General features: G+C 37.3%; 1 protein-coding gene across 4 annotated transcripts in view; it reads right to left on the bottom strand.

Annotated features, from left to right (window-relative positions):
* Positions 1-18797, bottom strand: part of phkb (phosphorylase kinase, beta) — a 114015-nt gene that overhangs the window by 46931 nt on the left and 48287 nt on the right. For all 4 annotated transcript variants that reach the window (XM_024295238.1, XM_024295237.2, XM_024295236.2 and 1 more), the window contains 5 exons: positions 16516-16713; positions 12176-12233; positions 9271-9348; positions 7457-7615; positions 7054-7148 (listed from right to left, as the gene is read on the bottom strand). In XM_024295238.1, coding sequence (XP_024151006.1) covers positions 7054-7148; positions 7457-7615; positions 9271-9348; positions 12176-12233; positions 16516-16713 — 588 coding nt within the window. The remainder of the gene's footprint in view (positions 1-7053; positions 7149-7456; positions 7616-9270; positions 9349-12175; positions 12234-16515; positions 16714-18797) is intronic.

The raw sequence follows: 18797 nt of genomic DNA, 5'->3' as shown, positions 1-18797 counted from the left end.
CCAGTACTCTGTGGCTCTGCTCCCACCTAAATCGCTACAATATATTTCCTTCCAACATTTTAAATTATTATCAAAACATTTTTGAAAAAGCGCCACTGAGCCGCAAGGAAGTGCTTGAAGAGCCGCATGCGGCTCCGGAGCCGCAGGTTGCCGACCCCCGTACTAGGTGGTTTCAAGTTTAGATGAGTTTTGATCATGTGGTAAAGAAAAAGAAGGAACTGCAAAAACAATCTGGTCCTTGCAGTCAGTGAGCGGTGCGGGTCAGAATAGAGGATTTGACAGGTCTCTAATTCTACATGTCCTTTTTCCGACGTGTCTATATCTTTTCCTTGGTTTGTTTTTTCTGTTAATGTTTTGCTAACAAAACAGTGCTGCTATCTACACTTTCCAAAGCTGCAGCTGCTGCTGCAGCTGCTCCCATGGCCTCATCTCAAACACTTTGGCTTGAAGTTGCAGTAATAATTGCTGGTTTTTCGTGATCTAAAGAGATAATGTGTTTTGGGCTTTATTTTGGCAGCTCCTGCTGGGATGTTCCACTAGTGGCAATGCAGGGATGAGTCAAATAATAGACGTGGTTATATAAAGTAAAAAAAAAAAAAGATTAGAAAAAAATACAGCAATGTACTATAAGTTTGTACTAACCAACTATGTATCAATTCATAGTATTTTTTTATTCCTAATAGGGGTGTAAGTTAAAGAGAAATGGAATAATCGATTAATTGTGATTCTGACTCAAAACTGTACGATTGATCCAATATTGCTGGTCAGTATTTTTGTACCGTAAATGTTAGCTTGAGGCTATAAGATTGCGTGTGAATGCATATATAGAGCTCTCAGTGACGGGAAGGGGGGCGGTTTGCTCTGTGTCAACAGTCCTCAAACCAGAATGTTAATTCTAATGATCTACTGCTGCTACGCATAAAATATGTCTTAAAAAACGACAAAAGCTTTTTGATTTTGGATAAAAAATCCATAATCATAATTAAAAGATCACTGGCAACAATTTCACAATAGAAAAATATATATAGTTGGAGTGGAACTTTAGGTCATATGTTTTGTTTTTTTGAGAAATATTGTTATCACAAAACTTTTATAGTGTGATTGCTTAATAAGCATTCACACTATAAAGATTCTCCTGCTCCTTTCTGTACGTCTATCGGACTTCATCACACTTTCAGGGATTTCAGTAATCTTAGTATCATAATGTTCAGCTTGTTCAGGACAGTTTTGATATTCAAAACTTTATAATTTTTGAAATTCTGAGCAAAATATGCCTTATAGGACATGAATGAGAAAGTCTTCAAATTTCAAAATTTTACCAACAAACCTTCAAATATACTCATGGTCTGTTTTAATCTTTAATAGTAATTTCTAAAAATCTGGAGTTTAGCCAATATTTTATTGTATAATTTATTAATAATTTAGTTTACTGAGGAATTTTAGACAATTTTTGAGTTCAGCTAGTATTTAGGCAATTTGCTAGTTTTTATTGGCTAATTTAGAGTTTAGCTCATATGTAGCAAACACACTAAATATGTTTGCAAAATTGATATGTATTAAGGATTTTTAAGCAATTTTACTAATTTTTTTCATAAATGTGGGTCAACTTCAGCGCTCTTTCAAAGTTCTTTAACACATTTCTAGTCCATTTAACATTTTGCAAATAGCTTTTGCATTTTCAGCAAATCTCTTCAGCATCACAATTTTCAGCAAAAAGCTTCAGCATCTTCAGTGACTACTTTCAGGAAAAAGCATTCACACTAGCATTATCGCAAGTAATGTAACTTTTCTAATTGTATTTATTTGTATTCAATAAATTGAAAAAAAGTTTATAACAGATAACAAAATATATTTAAAATGAATTTGCTGAGCTTGAATTTATAGCAATATTAGTAGTGTGTTAAATGTCAAACTCAATTAAAGTTTTTAATTAAAAACTTATATTTTGAAGACACTGGACTCAAGGACAAGCTAAGAAATCTCCAGCTTGAAAGCTCTTTGTGTGTTTCCTCGGTGAGCTTTTATGTAGACTTAGATGAGGATCTGCAAGGAAAGGTGTAAGAATACATAACATTATGCTTTATGGATCAAGAAACAGGAAGTAAATGAAATGAACACACGGGAGATGGAAAAACAAAGTTCACCAACGAGGTCCTAACTGCATGTGAAGGCTCAGCACAGCCCTGTGCTTCTCCACGCCTGCAGACCAAACACCGAAGGTCACAGACGAAGAGCAAACTGGACAGCTGCTGTAAACATGCAACGTTTATGCTTAAAACACAAAAAAAACCTGGAGGAGGACGGCGAGAAACAGAACGGATGGAGTCACAACTGCACGGCTTAGGAGAGGAGAAACGTGATGGAGGAAAAGTTGCTGCATAAGACGGCAAACTCACACTCTGCTCATCTAAGCAGTTTTAATGAACTCCTGCTGTGATGAAACTTCTCTGCAGAATCTGCAGCACACCTGAGGGGAGCCACGCTTTCCCCGACGGGCGACCGCGCTCAATTCTCTCTTCGTAAAGCCTGCAGCTCCGCCGAGCCTTCCTGCTGACAGCAATTATTGATGCACACAATGGAGCTGCAGATGATTTTCTTTTTACATTCCACTAATCTCTCACATCCGTGTTAACATTATGTTTAGTGCACAAACCAGGACGGAGAGAACTCTGTCAGCACGTCGCTAAATTATTTAAATCAAGCCAGATGTTCTCTGTGCGCAGATGAATCACAGATTGAAACTTCCAGAGCAGAAGGTAAACGGGGCGAGTCGGGGGAAAGACTGCAGTCAGGGCGACAATTTAGATCCTCTCTCATTTTTAACTAAAATTTGAATAACAGGAGTACAATAAGTATCATGGAAAAGTTCACTAAGAAAGATCTTTTATATAGTATTTAAGAAGAATTGGTGATTTATTCTCATCATTTTAAGAAAAATGGAAATTAGCATTTTTTATCTCCAGTCTAACATTTTTTCATGTTATTTTAATATCTATTGAGCCTAATTTAGTAGTTTAACACCTTTTCATGGTAAATATTAATAATTGTATCAATTTATTATATTTTTTGATATGTTTATATGAAAATGTTGTGAATTTTTGAGTAAACTCGTCTTTTAATATGAATATTTTAGTAAATAAAGTAAAAAAATAATATTTTTTAATATTTTGTTTCAGTGAACATGTGTCAAGAACTTAATTAGGATTTTTGCAGTTTAATTAAATTATTATTTTTAGCATCGTATATTAATATTCACCTTCTTTCTTCAACAATATTCATCATTCTGCATCCATCCATCAACAGTAGAAACTTCACTGTTTTTTTCATTTCTTTAGCCTTTTTTAATATTTATATTCCTTTGCATTTTTCTTTTAATTTAACTTCTAAAGATGCAATCCTTCTGCCAGCATCACCTTATCAGGTGGAAACAGGAATTAAATTCAACGTGCATAAACCGAGAGGGACTGGTCAGGAAGGTGGGAGAGCATCAAGAGGGAGTAAATTCATCTCCACCTTTCATCTGTGATCTTCAGAGCTGCCGGCCTTCTGCAGTATGGATTACAATTCACATGATTGACACCAAGATATGCAAGAGGGATGAGTTTGTTCCTCGTCTGAAAGCCTGGCCCCCGGCAAGGTGAAGCCAAATTCTTTCTGTTGTTTCAATTCAGAGGGGCGAAATGCAATTAAGATTTCGACAAAAACGTACAACACAACAACCAGATGCAGCCTGTGGAGGGAGCGAACACGGGTTGACGTACACACAGCACTGAGGCGGCAGAAGCAAGCGTAATGGCGGTTTGAGTGCACCGCTTCGCCACAGCACTTTCAAACGACACTGTAAGCCATAAATCAATAGACGGCTGTAAATACAGTCTCAGTGGGGGTTGATGTTGTAGCACAACACTGTCTGACCAATGTGTGACATATGCACTGAGTGCTGCAGAAGTCCCTTCTAAATAAAAAAGCTCTTCTGGTAATCTGCAGCCTTACAGCCCGGAATCAAAAACAAAATTCAGCTCAACTGAACAGCAGGAGGAGCTTTCACATCGCCTCCATCTGTAACCATCAACAGAATTCTCAAAGTAAATTGATGAAAAAGATGTTTTAGATTTTAATTGGTGTAAAGACCCCCTCTGATCATCTTTAGATCAAAGCATTCCCAGCGATCTTTTAGCTAGAATTATGCAATTTTTAGTAAAGGTGAAAGAAAATATCGATTTAGTAAAATATCGCGATACTTCATTTGGCAATCGATTTAAAACGCTGACAAGACGATACTGAATTAATCATTTAGAATATAGAATTAGAGAAATACTTTATTCATTTGGCTGTTGCAGCAGAATGGTCAAAATAAAATTTCCAATCAATTTCAAAATTAATTCAACTGAAACTCCTCATGTTTCAACTGCAACATTTTTGGAGAGAACATATTGGCGGGATCACCAGAAAAATAATTAAATCCCCTAGTTTTATAAGAAAACTCAGTCAACTATTTGATTCAAAATCTAAACTTACTTTAAATTACTATCTCATAGTGTAGTACTGAGTGTGAACACCCTCCCATCTACTCCAAATACTAACTGTGGAAAAGTGTTTTGTTCGAAGTGCAACTCATTCAAATCCACTAACTCCCTCTGATCATTTATTTCTCAGACTTAATATTCATGATATTTATAACTTCATCAAAGTTGGATTTTTATGTATAAAATTGTGTTTAATAGAAATGTTATCCCTGAACGTTTTACTTTAAAACTAATACAGAGATTCTTAAATATAATACCCATCAAAATGGTAATTTTCATGTTCCAAAATGTGTCACATCAAGATCTCCATTTAGTTTGTGTGCAAACTGAGGTCAATTTTCCCATCAGGCCATGAATGGCACATCAGACACGTTAAAAAGATGTTTTAAGGCAATCCCTGATAATAAAAGGATTGTATTATTATAAAATATATTCTTGTTTTGTTTTTCAAGGTCTGTAAAGTGCATGCATAGTATATGTATTGTGAATGTTATGTTAATTTTAAAGTTTTATTAGGTAGAGGCTCCATGTGGTTTTTTAAGCCTGCACCTACTTTTGATGTATTTATTTATGTATATTTATTTTGTGTTGTATAAATGCAAATAAAATAAAATCTTTAAATGATTATTTACAGAAGATATAAATATAAGAATGAGTACAAGTGAGGAAAGTACAAGTAAAACTGAAAGAGCAACATGGCCGCCTGCGGACAAATGTATCAGCTCACAAATTCACATCGTCATGACAACAGACAAAGAAATCGTCGGAACCGTGTTATGTTTGGATGATTTTGTCAACATGGTGTTGGATTGACGTGAGAGAATTTGAAATCACACCAGAGGGAAGGAGGATAACAAATCAGATCCTCCTGAATGGAAACATCAGCGCTCATCCCAGGCGGAGGAGGCCCAGATGTTTAGATGTTAGTGACTTGTGGATTTGGCTTATTTTTTGTTTAAATAATATTTTTGTGATGATTCTTTAAGGTCTTTAAGGTCTTTTTGCTATTAATAAACCAGAAGATAAAAACAGTTTGATTTAAAAAAATAAAAATAAAAAAACGCACTTTGTGCTCACATAAAATACTGCTGCTCTGTTGATATTATTAATAAGTCACATTTTAAAGACGAAAGAGACAGAAAAAAAAATGAAATTAGCCAAAATCCCCAGAGGACTCTTTTATTTATTGTCCTCCATCATAACAAGAACATGTTAAAACCACTATTTTAATGGAATATAAACATATAAAAGATCTGCGTCTCACAGAGGCTGAAAGAGGAGAACAGGTACCATCCCAATATTTACGTCCATTTTTTTCAACTAAGTGGGCCAGTCGCCTCTCCTCCCACACTTCACAGCAGCATCACAGCCTGACATTTACATTTTATTCCAACAGGTTGTTTTTTTTCTTACAGTGCATAACTTACTGCTTTTTAAACCAAAAAAAATCATTTTGCATTTTTGAAGGCGAGAGCTACGAGAAGTGCTTGAATCCTGAGGTTTAATCATTACCAAAAATTCACTGAAGCACCAACATAACTGGTCATTAATAATGATACATGATTAAAATGTTTTTTTTGTTAATAATTAACTCACAATGGGTTTGTCAGCAGTAACTAAAAAATCAATGGAAACACTTGAAGTGAAAAATGCAGCTTTAAGTGTGATTAAGATCCTCTCACTTTTTAACATGTAATTACATTGTATTAAAGCTGTATGAAGACAAATCAGCTTAAAATTAACAAAACAATTTATTTTAAATAAAAAGGAGCTTTAAACATGAAAGTATGCTTTAAATTTTTAATTAATATATTTTACGCAAAAACAAAAATGAAATAAAAAATCAATTTTGAAAAAATACTGAAATCTTGAATTAAAAAAACTGTTCACCGAATAAAAAAAATAACATATATTTGTCACAGATGCTCCTTTGCATTTTCAGCTTTTGTTTTTTTCCTTAATTTTACCAAGGGGCGGAGCGTTGAGCTCATTGGCTGCAGAGACACGATTGACATCAGGTGACAGAAGTTATGGTGATGTCATTTCTCTTTCAGAACAGCCTCTTTTGTTGGCGCCGCCCGTGTCATCCGTCCTCTGATGTGGCGTAAAATAATCATAATACTCTGGTTTAATGCTAATGTACTTTTTTATATTCAAGTTTTTATTATTTCTTCAAATTTAAACTTTTTTTCAAATTTACAATTTTTGTTTTTCAAGATTTAAAAAATCCTTAATGTGTTCTTTCAAGTTTAAAGATGCTTTTGAAAATGTCAAATCGTCTTTTAAATTTAGAAACTTAATTTCTTAAATTTACAATTTGATTTTTTTCACTTTAAACTTGATCTGACCCCATAAATCTGCTCCTTTAGCCCTGATTTATCAAAAGTAGTAGTGTTATCTAGAAGCGAAATATGAGATTGGGCTATGACTGAAACTTTGAAAAATTGCTAAATACTAAAGATTTATCTAAGAGTTGCACATTACGGTTTATAATTTGTAATAAGCGTTGAAATAGAGCGAGGTTTACCTGGTTGGAGTAGCGCATGCTGACGTTGCGTTGGTCCTGACGCGGCACGTATCGATGGATGGGATCGATGTCTTTAGGGCTGATCAGCTCGTCCACTGATAACAGAGAAATGAGGCAGAGATGAATTTTTAGAGTAAATGCAAAACATAAAAAGTACCACATAATGTGTATTAAATTGCAGTTTTAAGTAGTAGTTTTCAGGACTGTAATTTATGGTGTAAGTGTAGTTTTTACTAAATTTATCTGGTGACCCAAACTGTTGGAATTATTTCATAAAAACAACATTTTTTTATAGTGTATGCTAAAGACCTAAAAATAAAAAAACCCTCTAGGGGTTTGTAGGAAGTGTTAAACATATATTTGTTTTTAAATCAGACGTTTGGATTTAAACACACATACATACCCAGTAACTTGGCAATGTTATACAGGGCCTGACCCCACAGGAAGATCAATCCATCACGGCCGGAGTTGCTAGGGAAACGCTTCTGGCTGCCATGCTTGTTTTGCTCCGCCTCCACAAAGTCAGCAGGAACGTAGTAGTATTTGGGGATCACGGCATGACCTGGAATGACAGAAGATTCCTCCATGGAAAGGACTTCACAAAATCGAAGAAAAAATGTGCAGAAAAATACTTTTTCACACAAAAATGAATAGAATTAGTCACATTTATAAAAAGATTTATAGAATTTTGACTTAATTCGTGAACAAAGATTCCCTTTTTATTTCAGTTTTCTTTTAGTCATAAATGTTAACTTCACTCTCCTGGACTTAAGCTGAGAATAAAGAAAAAGAAAGGACATTTTCCCTGAATTGACTCTTCTAAAGGTCACTGAGGTTTCAGAAGTATTGACACACAGTCCTCCTACTGGATGTCAGTTTGACCTGATGTGTTTGAACCTCCTTCAGTCCACCTCTAAAAGTCATTGTGTCTTCTGTCATGCTCTTAAGAAACACTTCCCAGCTCTCTGGAACGTTCTCTGCTGCCTTCAAGCAGGACTATCATTAAGCAGGAGCTCAGGTCAAGAATTATGGGATGTCTGGCTGCTCCTGTTCCTGTCAAGGGTTCTTCAAGGTTAGGTCCCTCCTCACATTTCCACCCTGCTGGACCTTTCTGCTGCCTCAGACAAAGACAGCATCATCATACCTGCTCTCTCAGATTTGGTTTAGATCATAACTGGCTGGATTTTTTTTTATTATGGAAATGTATTCTAAGGCTAATCTAATTAGCCTTGGGGAACTCCACATGTAATTTCTGGTAGCTCCAAGGTTGAAATAAAACATTTCATGTTTTCCAAGTTCGTTAGTACTGGCCCACTGAAGCCCAACCAGTTTTCAGTAGTTTGAGTAATATAGTGTGGTCGACTGTATCAAATGCAACACTTTAAGTCAGGGCTGTCAGACTCCAGGACTCCATCTTGCTGTTTCTTTTTTTTTTAAACTCCTGCCGTATCTGCTGCTGATTACCTGGATCAGGTGTGTTTAGCCAATAAGGGACTTCAGTGGCAGGTTTTTGGAAAACATGTAGGACACTTGCCCTCAAAGCCTGGCGTTTTGACACCTGGGTTGTTGATAAAGTCACAAAAGAACAAGTAATCCTGCATTTGAAACTGAACTGAACAAAAAGTTCCTAATAGAAAGAAAAGATTCAGCTGACAGTCGAACCTTCTTCTTCATAATAAACTACCAGAAAGTGTGACTGCTCCGAGGAGACAAAAGCAGGTTTCTTTGAGAGAAGAAATATTAAATTTGCTCCATTCTCCAAAGCCAAGCCAATTAAATGAAGGAGTTTTGTTAATTCAAACAGAACAAATACAAAGGCTCAATGGAGACAAGCAACTTAAGCCGGCCTCGTCTCACATCATTATCCTGTCTGCACTCCAATTATTCCTCCTCTATTATGAACGCACCAATGAAAACTCACCATCTTGACAAGCCCATTGTTTAACTGTCTGGCACCAAAGCAGTGGTTTCAGGTGAAAATTGAAGCCAGACTCATGCAGTGAGGGCGACTGCAAAGCCCTATTGTGAATCAGTCTCAGTATGTGCTGCTTGAATATGTATGAAAGATTTAATGATAGAAAAGTTTTCATCCCTGCACAGCGAGAAAAGCGAGGCAAAAATCAGCCGCATTACACTTTGATCAAGTTCACGAGCGTGGTTGACTTTCCTCCTCTTTGCAGTTGCTGCATATTTATGCGTGTTTGAGCGAGAACTCACCCTCAAAAGACTGGAAGATGATAGGTTGAAGGAGGTCCTGGTATTCTTTGACCTGTGCCTTATTTCCTCTGAACACTCCTGCATCAAAAGCACACAAACCAAGAATGAGGACAACTTTTGAATGCTAATGTTTCTGACTTTCTTGAAATATTCTAATATAATCCGTAGAAACTTTGTCCTTTCATTTCTTCATGTCTGAGCAATTCAGAGTAAAGTTTGCTTTTTTAGATGACATGGTGAGCCACAAAATACTCATTTTGGAGTAATGTATGCAGAAAAAAGGTGCTAAAATTAGAATAAGGATGTGTTGGACTGGACTCAGAATAAGTAAAAAGAATAAAATAATAGACAAATGATTGAAGAAAAATAGATTAGTTTGAAGGCTCCTCAAAAACTACAATTAAGAACTTTTTTTTAATTTTGCAAGAAACACAGCATCGTTGAAAAGGAAACAAAACAAAAACGCCAAATAATCAAATATATGATCCATTTTAATGTGTGTTAGTAGAAAAAATGTTGGACTGCTTCTGGTTTTGTTAGTAGCTCGGGGAGCGGCATCCCGTCCAGCACAGCTAACCACCATACTCCGGCGAACGGCGGCCTGCCACTCGGCGAGCAGCGACTTCCAAACCCGGAAAGCCTTTTCTTACACTGGACGCCATTCTGGGTGAGCAGAAACCAGTGATTGTTGTAGCATGACGCCTTCCACCTCTTCGGCTCTCACCCCTCTTTCCTGCCCCACGTGTCATGTGTTCAGTCGGGATCCCGCCTCATTTAGTGAGGCTAATGGTAGCTGCGCCCTCTGTAGCCTGATCTCAGACCTGTTATCCAGGCTGGAACAGCTGGAAGTGCGTCTTAGCTCAATGGAAGCTAAACCAGCTAGCCATGTCGTTACTCAGCCGCGCCATTAAGCTGACTTAGCTAGCATCTCACCACTTTCTCAGCAATCGAGGAATCCCCAGGATGAGTTTGTACCGGTTGGGAAGAAGCACAGTGCTAAACTGAAGCACGTAGAGCGCCCGGAGCTCCCTGTGTGTAACAAGTTTTCTGCCCTCAGTGACGCACCGACTGAACCGAAAACCCTGGTCATCGGCTCCTCCGAGGTCAGACACGTAAAGCTAAAGGGAGCTACAGTTAGATGTTACCCGGGAGCCAGAGTTGGTGACATCAAAGGAAACCTCCGGATGTTAGCCCAGAGTAAGACGAGGTTCCGTCGGGTCGTGATTCACGCAGGTGGCAACGACGCCCGACGAAGACAATCAGAGATTCTTAAATTAAACGTAGAATCGGTGTGTAAACTGGCTAAATCTGTTTCAGACACAGTGGTTTTCTCTGGTCCTCTCCCAAACAAAGTCAGTGATGAAATGTACAGCCGATTTTCATCTTTTAACCGCTGGTTAGCTAAATGGTGCCCAGAAAACGGCGTTAGCTTCGTGGACAACTGGAGCATGTTTTGGGGAAAGCCCGGCCTCATGCGCAGAGATGGCATTCATCCCAGTTCGGACGGAGCGGCTCTTCTGTCCAGAAACATTTCTGCTAGCTTTAGCCATGCAGCCTGACAACTCAGAGAGGAGACCCGGGGAGAGAGCAGTAGTTTAAAACTCTCCCCTGAGCGGCCTTTAGCACCGATGCTAACCCCAAACAGGGCTAGCCCAGCAGCTCCTAGTGTTAGCTTATGTGCTGGAAGGCAAATGAACGGAATGAATCACAGTAACAAAAATTATGATGTCGTTAAATGTGGGCTACTAAACATTAGATCAATTTTCTCAAAGTCCCTGTTAGTTAATGAATTGATTAATGATAATAAACTTGACCTGCTAGCTCTAACAGAAACCTGGCTAAAACAGGATGATTATGTTCGGCTGAATGAAGCAACCCCCCCTAGCTATAATAACTATCAGAAATCCAGGATTACTGGGAAAGGAGGTGGGTTAGCAGTAATTTCAGAGTCATGCTTGATCCTTAACATTAAAGTTAAACACATCTATAATTCCTTTGAGAGCATTGTACTGTCTATAAATCACCCAAACAGAAAGACTCAAACAGCAGTTTTATTTATAATTATTTATCGCCCTCCCGGCCCGTATTCAGAATTTTTATCTGAGTTTTCTGAATTTTTATCAAACATTATTTTAGATTCTGACAAAATCATAATAACAGGAGATTTTAATATTCATATTGATGATTCTAGTGACTGTCTTGGAAAAGCATTTGCAGCTTTACTGTCACAAGCACACCCTGGACCTTGTTTTAACTCATGGAGTTGAGATTAGCCAGCTGAATGTCCTTTCTCATAACCCCATACTCTCAGATCATTTTTTAATGTTTTTATTTCATATTTTTAAACCGTCAACATTCCCTCAATATTTGCTATATGGAGACAGTCAGTGTTAAAAGGGATTTTAAACTTACAATACTTTTACCATCCACTAGATGGCACAGCGGTAGGCCTGTGGATCATTACTTGGGTGGCGATCCGATTCGATTCACGGATCAAGCTCAATGATTCACGATTCGAACCACGATTCTTACTTTTTAATATAATGTTTATTGCCTTGTGTATGTCTATTTACTCGATGGGTGAAAATTGAAATTATTTGTATCAAATCACCACCATTTATACCTTTATTTAGAACAGGAGATCAGAATCAACAAAACCAATAAAAAAACACGAAGATTCAGATAGAAAGAAATTTTGTTTGTCTTTTAATTTTTTTTCTCAACCTTCTGATCAAGTTCAGCAGTAACTCAAAAAAGGATAAAAATAGAATTGTTATTATGTGTTAATGTGTTGTGTTGAAAAATTCTGACGCAGAGACGTTCTCTGTTTTGTTTTTTTTCTTCTTCTAATAAATATATTTTTGTTTTCCAGGATATATGCTAATATTTGCAGGAGGAAGCTTACCATCAATCATCATGTAGATGAAAAATATGGGAAACTCGCACTCGATGCCATCGAAGAGCTGGAAAAAGAAAGAAGAAGAAGACAGTAAGAAGTCTTATCTTTTGCAAACAAAGGTTAAAGCAGCAGTTTTGTTTTTGAAACTCTCTGTTTAACCCTTAAAAGTTCAGAGAGTTAAGAGAATTAGAGAAATTGTGGGGCTGAAAACATAATACTTGCATCTTATTTTGTTAAATCAAAATAGCTTTTTGTAAATTGAAACCGTTTGGAGAAAAATTCCCCTCCTTTCAGAAATGATCAGACTGTAAAAAGAACATTTGTCAAAAGAAATTGTATTTGTGCTCCATCTAAGACAAAATTTAAACAACAAAACATCATCTTTGAAGCTTTATGTCTCCATGTTGAGGTTCAGAGAGTATCCCTTCAGGTGAGGCAGAAACTGCTGAATCAGTCAGATCAAAGGATCAAAATGATGGAAAGTAAGCGTGAAAAGTGTTGGTGTATTTAGCGGAGAGGGAGGCGGTGAGAGGCTGAGGCAGTCACTCAATGAGGCCTGTGCTTTTCTGCCCTTTAAAGCTGTAAACATGCACAGCTCCCTCGTGTTTCGTGCTTGAGCAGCTTGACTGATTGGTAAAACTGCCTGTCACACAGGCCGCCACCGCTCCCGTCAATGGAGAGCGGACGGGGAGCGCCGGCGGCCGCTCTGCTCTCAATTCCCTCTTAAACACCAACAACAACTTCAGTCCATGTCGTCTGCAGGGACGGCCGGATTACCATCCTCTAATTCAACCCCGCCAGGCTCAATGTAAGCTCATTCTACTCCGTCTTTCTGCTAATGCAAATATCATTCCATTAGCGGATGACAGCGGGGCCGGCCGCGGCTTCACGGAAGACGACTGGCTTCCGTAACAAACTGTGGGCTCGGAGCCCGGAGGAGCTGCAGCGTTAAATTCTGCTGGAAAATTCTTCGCCTTGGAGTCCCGGTATCCTATTAGCTGCAGGATTAAACGAAGCTAATTGCAAAGTAGTTCAGAGTTGGTACCTAATAAGGAGCCACTTTGGCATAACAAGCAGGTTAATTTATAGTCAATTTTTTTCATTTCTGTATGCGTTAATTGATTTCAGTGCCACCTTTCAGTCACAATCGATGAAGACGAGTGCTTTATTATTGGCAAAAGTGATGAAGCTCTACTGAGGAAGAGAATATCTTCATTCTGTATGTGAATCCATTTGTTTCTACAGTACATTTGTGCTGAAGGTGTTTGCTGAAGATACTGAAGAAATTATAAGAAATTCCTGAAGGGATTTTCTAAAATGCTAAAGCTAAATTGCTAAGGAAAAATGCTAAAGCTGCTAAAGGACTTAATGTTGCAAAAAGCGCGCAAAGCATTTGAAGAAATTCTTGTAAAATTTTAAAAAGACATAAATACCAAAAGTACAAGCAGGAATGTCCTGAACATGCTAGCTATCTTTGGCTAATTTAAACTTTTTTTTTTTTTTTTTTACAGTTTTTGAGCTAATTTTGAGTTTAGCTAATATTTTAGCATTATACTAAATGTTTTGGCAAAATAAAACTTTTTTCCAGTTTTTTTAAGTAAATTTTTAGTTTAGCTAATATTTTAGCATTATGCTAGCTGTTTTGTCAAAATTAAACTTTTATCCAGTTTTTTTTGTGTGTGTGTAAATTTTGAGTTTAGCTAATATTTTAGGATTTTGCAAGCTGTTTTGTCAAAATTATTATTTTTTTCTTTTTTTTTTGCAAATTCGGAGTTTAGCTAGCTATTTTTGCATTTTATTAGCTGTTTTGTCAAACTAGACTTGTTTTAAACTCTAAATCTGGAGGTTACCTGATTTTTTAGCATTAGGCTAAATCAGGTAAAGCTGAGATCAAAATTCAGAACAAAATTGTTTAATCAAAATTAGACTTGTTTTAAATTCTTCAGACAAATTTGGAGTTAGCTAATATGTTAGCATTATACTAGCTGTTTTGGCAAAATTGAACTTTTTTTCATGTTTTTTAGCAAATTTGGAGTTTAGCTAGCTATTTTAGCATTTTGCTAGCTGTTTCGTCAAAATTAGACTTGTTTTAAACTCTTCAGGCAAATTTGGAGTTTATCTACAGTATTTTTTTTAGCATTAAGCTAACTGTTAAATCAAAATTAGACTAGTCTTAAATTCGTTAGACAGGCCCCGCCCATTCTAGTTTGTTACTTAGTCCTGGTTGTTTTATGATGTTGCTTCCCTCTGGGACAGAGTACGCTAGCTGTTTGGTCAAAATTGGACATTTTTAAGCTCTTTCAGCAAATTTGAAGTTTAGCTAATATTTTAGCACAATGCTAACTGTTTTTTCAAAATTTAACTAACTTTCTTCTTTCTTGTCTTATAACAGATGTTAGTGTTTTTGTGCAGGTCTGTCTCTGTTGTCCATTTCCGGTCCCAGCAGATCCTCACCTTCACTGGTTCTGCTGCAGGTTTCTTCCAAGTCTTCCATTTATAGGGAATCCTTTGTCTCCTTTTCTATGCTAAAAATATTTAATGGTATTTTTTATGTTACAGTTAGTTTGTAAGTATTGGCATAATTTAAGATGATTTATAGAAATTTAAATTTTATTTTGCTTGAAGTTTTTTCCTTTTCTTTTCTTGCACTTCGAAATAACCTTGGCTGTGAATCGGCGCTTTGTAATTCAACTGAAACCATTTTTTTAAAAAAGCAACTCCAGTGTCTGACTTTCTCTCTGAGCTCATTAATTCATGAAGGTTGTTTCTAAAGCTGGAGAAACAGCATTTTCAGCATTAAGGGTCCAACATCTGATTCCCCCCAGTGAGCGGTTTGTTATGCCTTAATGTCATTCCATTGCATATCATGGGGGATTTACAAAAGGACAATGAATGCACAGTCATTCTCATATGCATGTATGCATGAGTTCACATACCAACGCGGAAATGTGCGCTCAGATTAGGAGTCATATGCAGGTGGGATTGCTGAGTTCTGAATAAAAAAAATGTCTCCTTCTAAAGCCTCCATGTTTTTCAATAATCACATCGTCCTCTAAATCTGCAGATAATCCTCACAAGCATCAAACCAAAACCTTTCAATCAGTGAATATAACCTAAAAGCTGAAGATACTCAGTCTAATAGGCAAAAGAGAACTATGGAGTTAAAGTAAACAAGAAATAACTTCACAGAAGTCCTTTTTTGATCACTTCTCCTCCAAAATAGGTTGGTGATCAGCTGCTAACTTGGCAGCTGAGCTAGCTGTGCTCACACGTTAATTTCCCCACTCAGCTAGCTGAGATTAGCCGCTAACTTCACTGGTCAGCTAGTGGCGATTAGCTGCTAGCTCAGCCCCTAGCCCGTCCAACGCTACAACCAGTTACAAAAATTCAGATTTTGTTTGTGTCTGCTGGCACAATGCTGTGGCTGGCTCTACGATGATGTCATGAAATGGGCGGCACCCACAAGCAGCAAAAGGCGGAGCCTCAGAGATTGAGGCCTCTAATTTTCAGCCAGGTTAAAAACTCATTATTTGAGCAATTTGTTTTAGGTAACATATGATCATATATATTGATATAGTTTACTCTGAAAGATGTAAGAAAAGCATCGTATTGAAATCAGATTCTTGATGATTCCTTTATCTTTATGCAAAAGTGGTTCTTTTCCTTTTCCTTTCAGCTTTTCGCCACAGCGAATCAGTTTCCTCCATCTAAGCCTGTCTTCAGCATCCTCCACTCTAACACCAGCCACCTTCATGTCTTCATTCACTGCATCCATAAACCTCCTCTTTGGTCTTCCTCTAGACCTCTTTCCTGGCAGCTCTAGACTCAGCATCCTTCTACCAATATATTCACTGTCTCTCCTCTAAACATATCCAAACCATCTCAGTCTGGCCTCTCTGACTTTATCTCCAAAACCTCTAACATGTGCTGTCCCTCTGATGTATTCATTCCTGATCCTATCCATCCTGGTCACTCCCAAAGAGAACCTCAGCATCTTCATCTCTGCTACCTCCAGCTCTGCTTCCTGTCTTTTCTTCAGTCCCACTGTTTCTCCAAACAACATGGCTGGTCTCACCACTTTATGCAAAAGTGATTCAAACTCAAAATAATGTTCAACAAGAACATATCTTCTCTGTTTATTGGTAAAAAAAATATATTAAAAAAAAACATGGTATATACCCTTTAAAAATCTGCTAAAGTTCAGACTCCCAAAAGTCTTGCAATGTGATCATTACAACTATCCCTGTTTGTTCAATCATTCTTCAAATGGGGACCACTCAAGTGTAAAAAGCACCAAAAACAATCCCGCCATTGTCTGAGCCAGGGTCCTAATCATCAACACAAACCTTCATTTCAGCCGGTTTGTAGTATCGGCGGTTCTTGTCCTCGTTTGCAGTTCGGTAGCCATCGCGGAGGAAGCGCTTGAAGCCGTATTTGCCTCGCAGCTTCCGGACGATCTTGTCGAGCGTCTGACTGTAGAGCGCGTCATCGTCCACTGCGAAGGCGGGGTAGCTGATGGTGGGCAGCAGGGCCGCATCGGTGTTCTGTAGAGAGCAGGTTCAGTAACACAACTGTTGGCATGATCAAAACACTGAAGAGTTTTAGGAAGTAAAATGGGTTTAAACTCTCTTACAGCGGGTTGACCTAATCCAGGGGTCTGCAACCTGCAGCTCCAGAGCCACATTTACCAATTTTTAACAATCAGGATGAATGACAGGAGCACTAACTGATTCCCTGCAGGATTTGGAAGGTTGAAAAAGAATGAAAAATCTGTAACTCTACTACCTACTTCCCCCTTACTTACCCTTCCCATGTTGCGTCAGTGTTCGCTACGACCTATCTCTTATTAGAAAAAAATGTGCATGAACATTTTTGCTCTACAGCAGGGGTGTCAAACTCAATCACACAAGGGGCCAAAATCCAAAACACACCTTAGGACGCAGGCCGAACGGGATAAACATTTATTGAACACACTAAAAATACATTTTTAAAACTTTGAACAGTAACTTTTTAACAATAATTATGAAAACTAGATATATAGCATTACATGCAATAAAGCTAGTGTGAATGCTGTAAGCTGAATTTGGCCGCTGAAAATGATGAAGCTGAAATCACTGAAGCTGATAGCCAACTAAAATATTAGCAAAATGCCAAATTAGCCAAAAAAAAACTAAATAAATAAAAAAAAAACTTAGGTTGGCCAAAACAGCTAGCATGTAGTTGAAAAAATAGCTAAACTTCAAAATACCTTCAAAAAATGAAAAAAAAAAACGTGTAAATATTTGCCTAACTCCAAAAGAGCAAAAAAAAAGCAAAAAAAAATGCCTAAATTAGCCAAAACAGCTAGCATGCAGCTGAAATTTTAGCTAAACTCCCAAATAGGCTAAAAAATTTTAGTAAATGGGAAATTAGTCCAAAAAGCTAGCAGAATGGCAATTTTTAAAACTTTAAAACCGTAACTTAACATAATTAACATAATAATTATGAATATGAAATCAACTTAAACCTTAAATAACTTTCAATATTTTACTCTCCAAAAAAAATTTAAAATTACCTCAATTAAATTATTTAAAAATTAGAAATCAGTTCAAGGCAACATGGGGTCATTAATAACAATAAGATAAAATGATCTGGAGGGCCGATATAATTACCTGGAGGGCCGGATCTGGCCCCCGGGCCTTGACTTTGACACATATGCTCTACAAGCTCACCAAGCGGTCTACAACCTTTTGTAGAGGTTTGCCCAATTTTCACTTTTAAACTGTCTGTATCCATCCGTGAAGGTAGTTGTGACTAAGGCTTTGCATTGGTACAGATAAAGAATACTAATAGTGTACCTGGGTTAAACTACGGCAGCATGTAAAACGCGTTCAGAAATGGATGGAGCATCTCATGAAGGAGCAGTTTAGCCCCGACCCTTTCTTTCCACTTCTTTCTTTTTTTTTCTTTTTTCTTTGCAGCTTTAACCTCCATGATCTTCTCACTTTTACCGCTTTTATTGGTGCTTTGGGAGCTAAAAACTCTGTCCTCTGACACACGGACGTTAACTAGTGGTTTAAAATGTGTAATTAACCTTCAACATTTGTGTGTGTTTGCCTGTGATTCTGCAAAGAGGACATTCTCTGCTGCCGCTGCTTTATATCACAAAAGAAAACATGTTCAATTTAAAAATAAAGAGATTACTAAAGCAACTGTTGATTCAGGTTTACTAGTGCTGGGAAAAGGATTTGCAGCTCTGTCGATGAAATGAACAGATTGTATCATGATTCAAATATTACATGAGAAAATACAGATTTTGAATGAGGACTGAGGAGTAAATAAAAAGTCTGACTCTGCTTTTGCCAAGTGAAATAATATTCTAAATCTAATAACTGGCCCTGTCAATGCTGGCAACAAAAAAAACACAATCAGCATTTGTGATAGCTGCCAATGAGCTTTCACACGACTGGGCAGAACTTTTGTTCCACTCTTTGTAATTCTTCTTAAACAATCGACTTGATAGCTTTTCAAACTTCTACAGAACTCAAAATTCTACCTAATTTGAGGCAAAAAAACTGATCTGTGGTCCACATCATCACCACACATTTGCATAAATATCTATTTATCAATTTACTTATTTGTTCATACT

The sequence above is a fragment of the Oryzias melastigma genome, linkage group LG3 (genome assembly GCF_002922805.2).
Source record: "Oryzias melastigma strain HK-1 linkage group LG3, ASM292280v2, whole genome shotgun sequence".
Lineage (NCBI taxonomy): Eukaryota > Metazoa > Chordata > Actinopteri > Beloniformes > Adrianichthyidae > Oryzias > Oryzias melastigma.
Note: the sequence above shows the minus strand (reverse complement) of the source record. Positions and strands in the feature narration are given on the sequence as shown.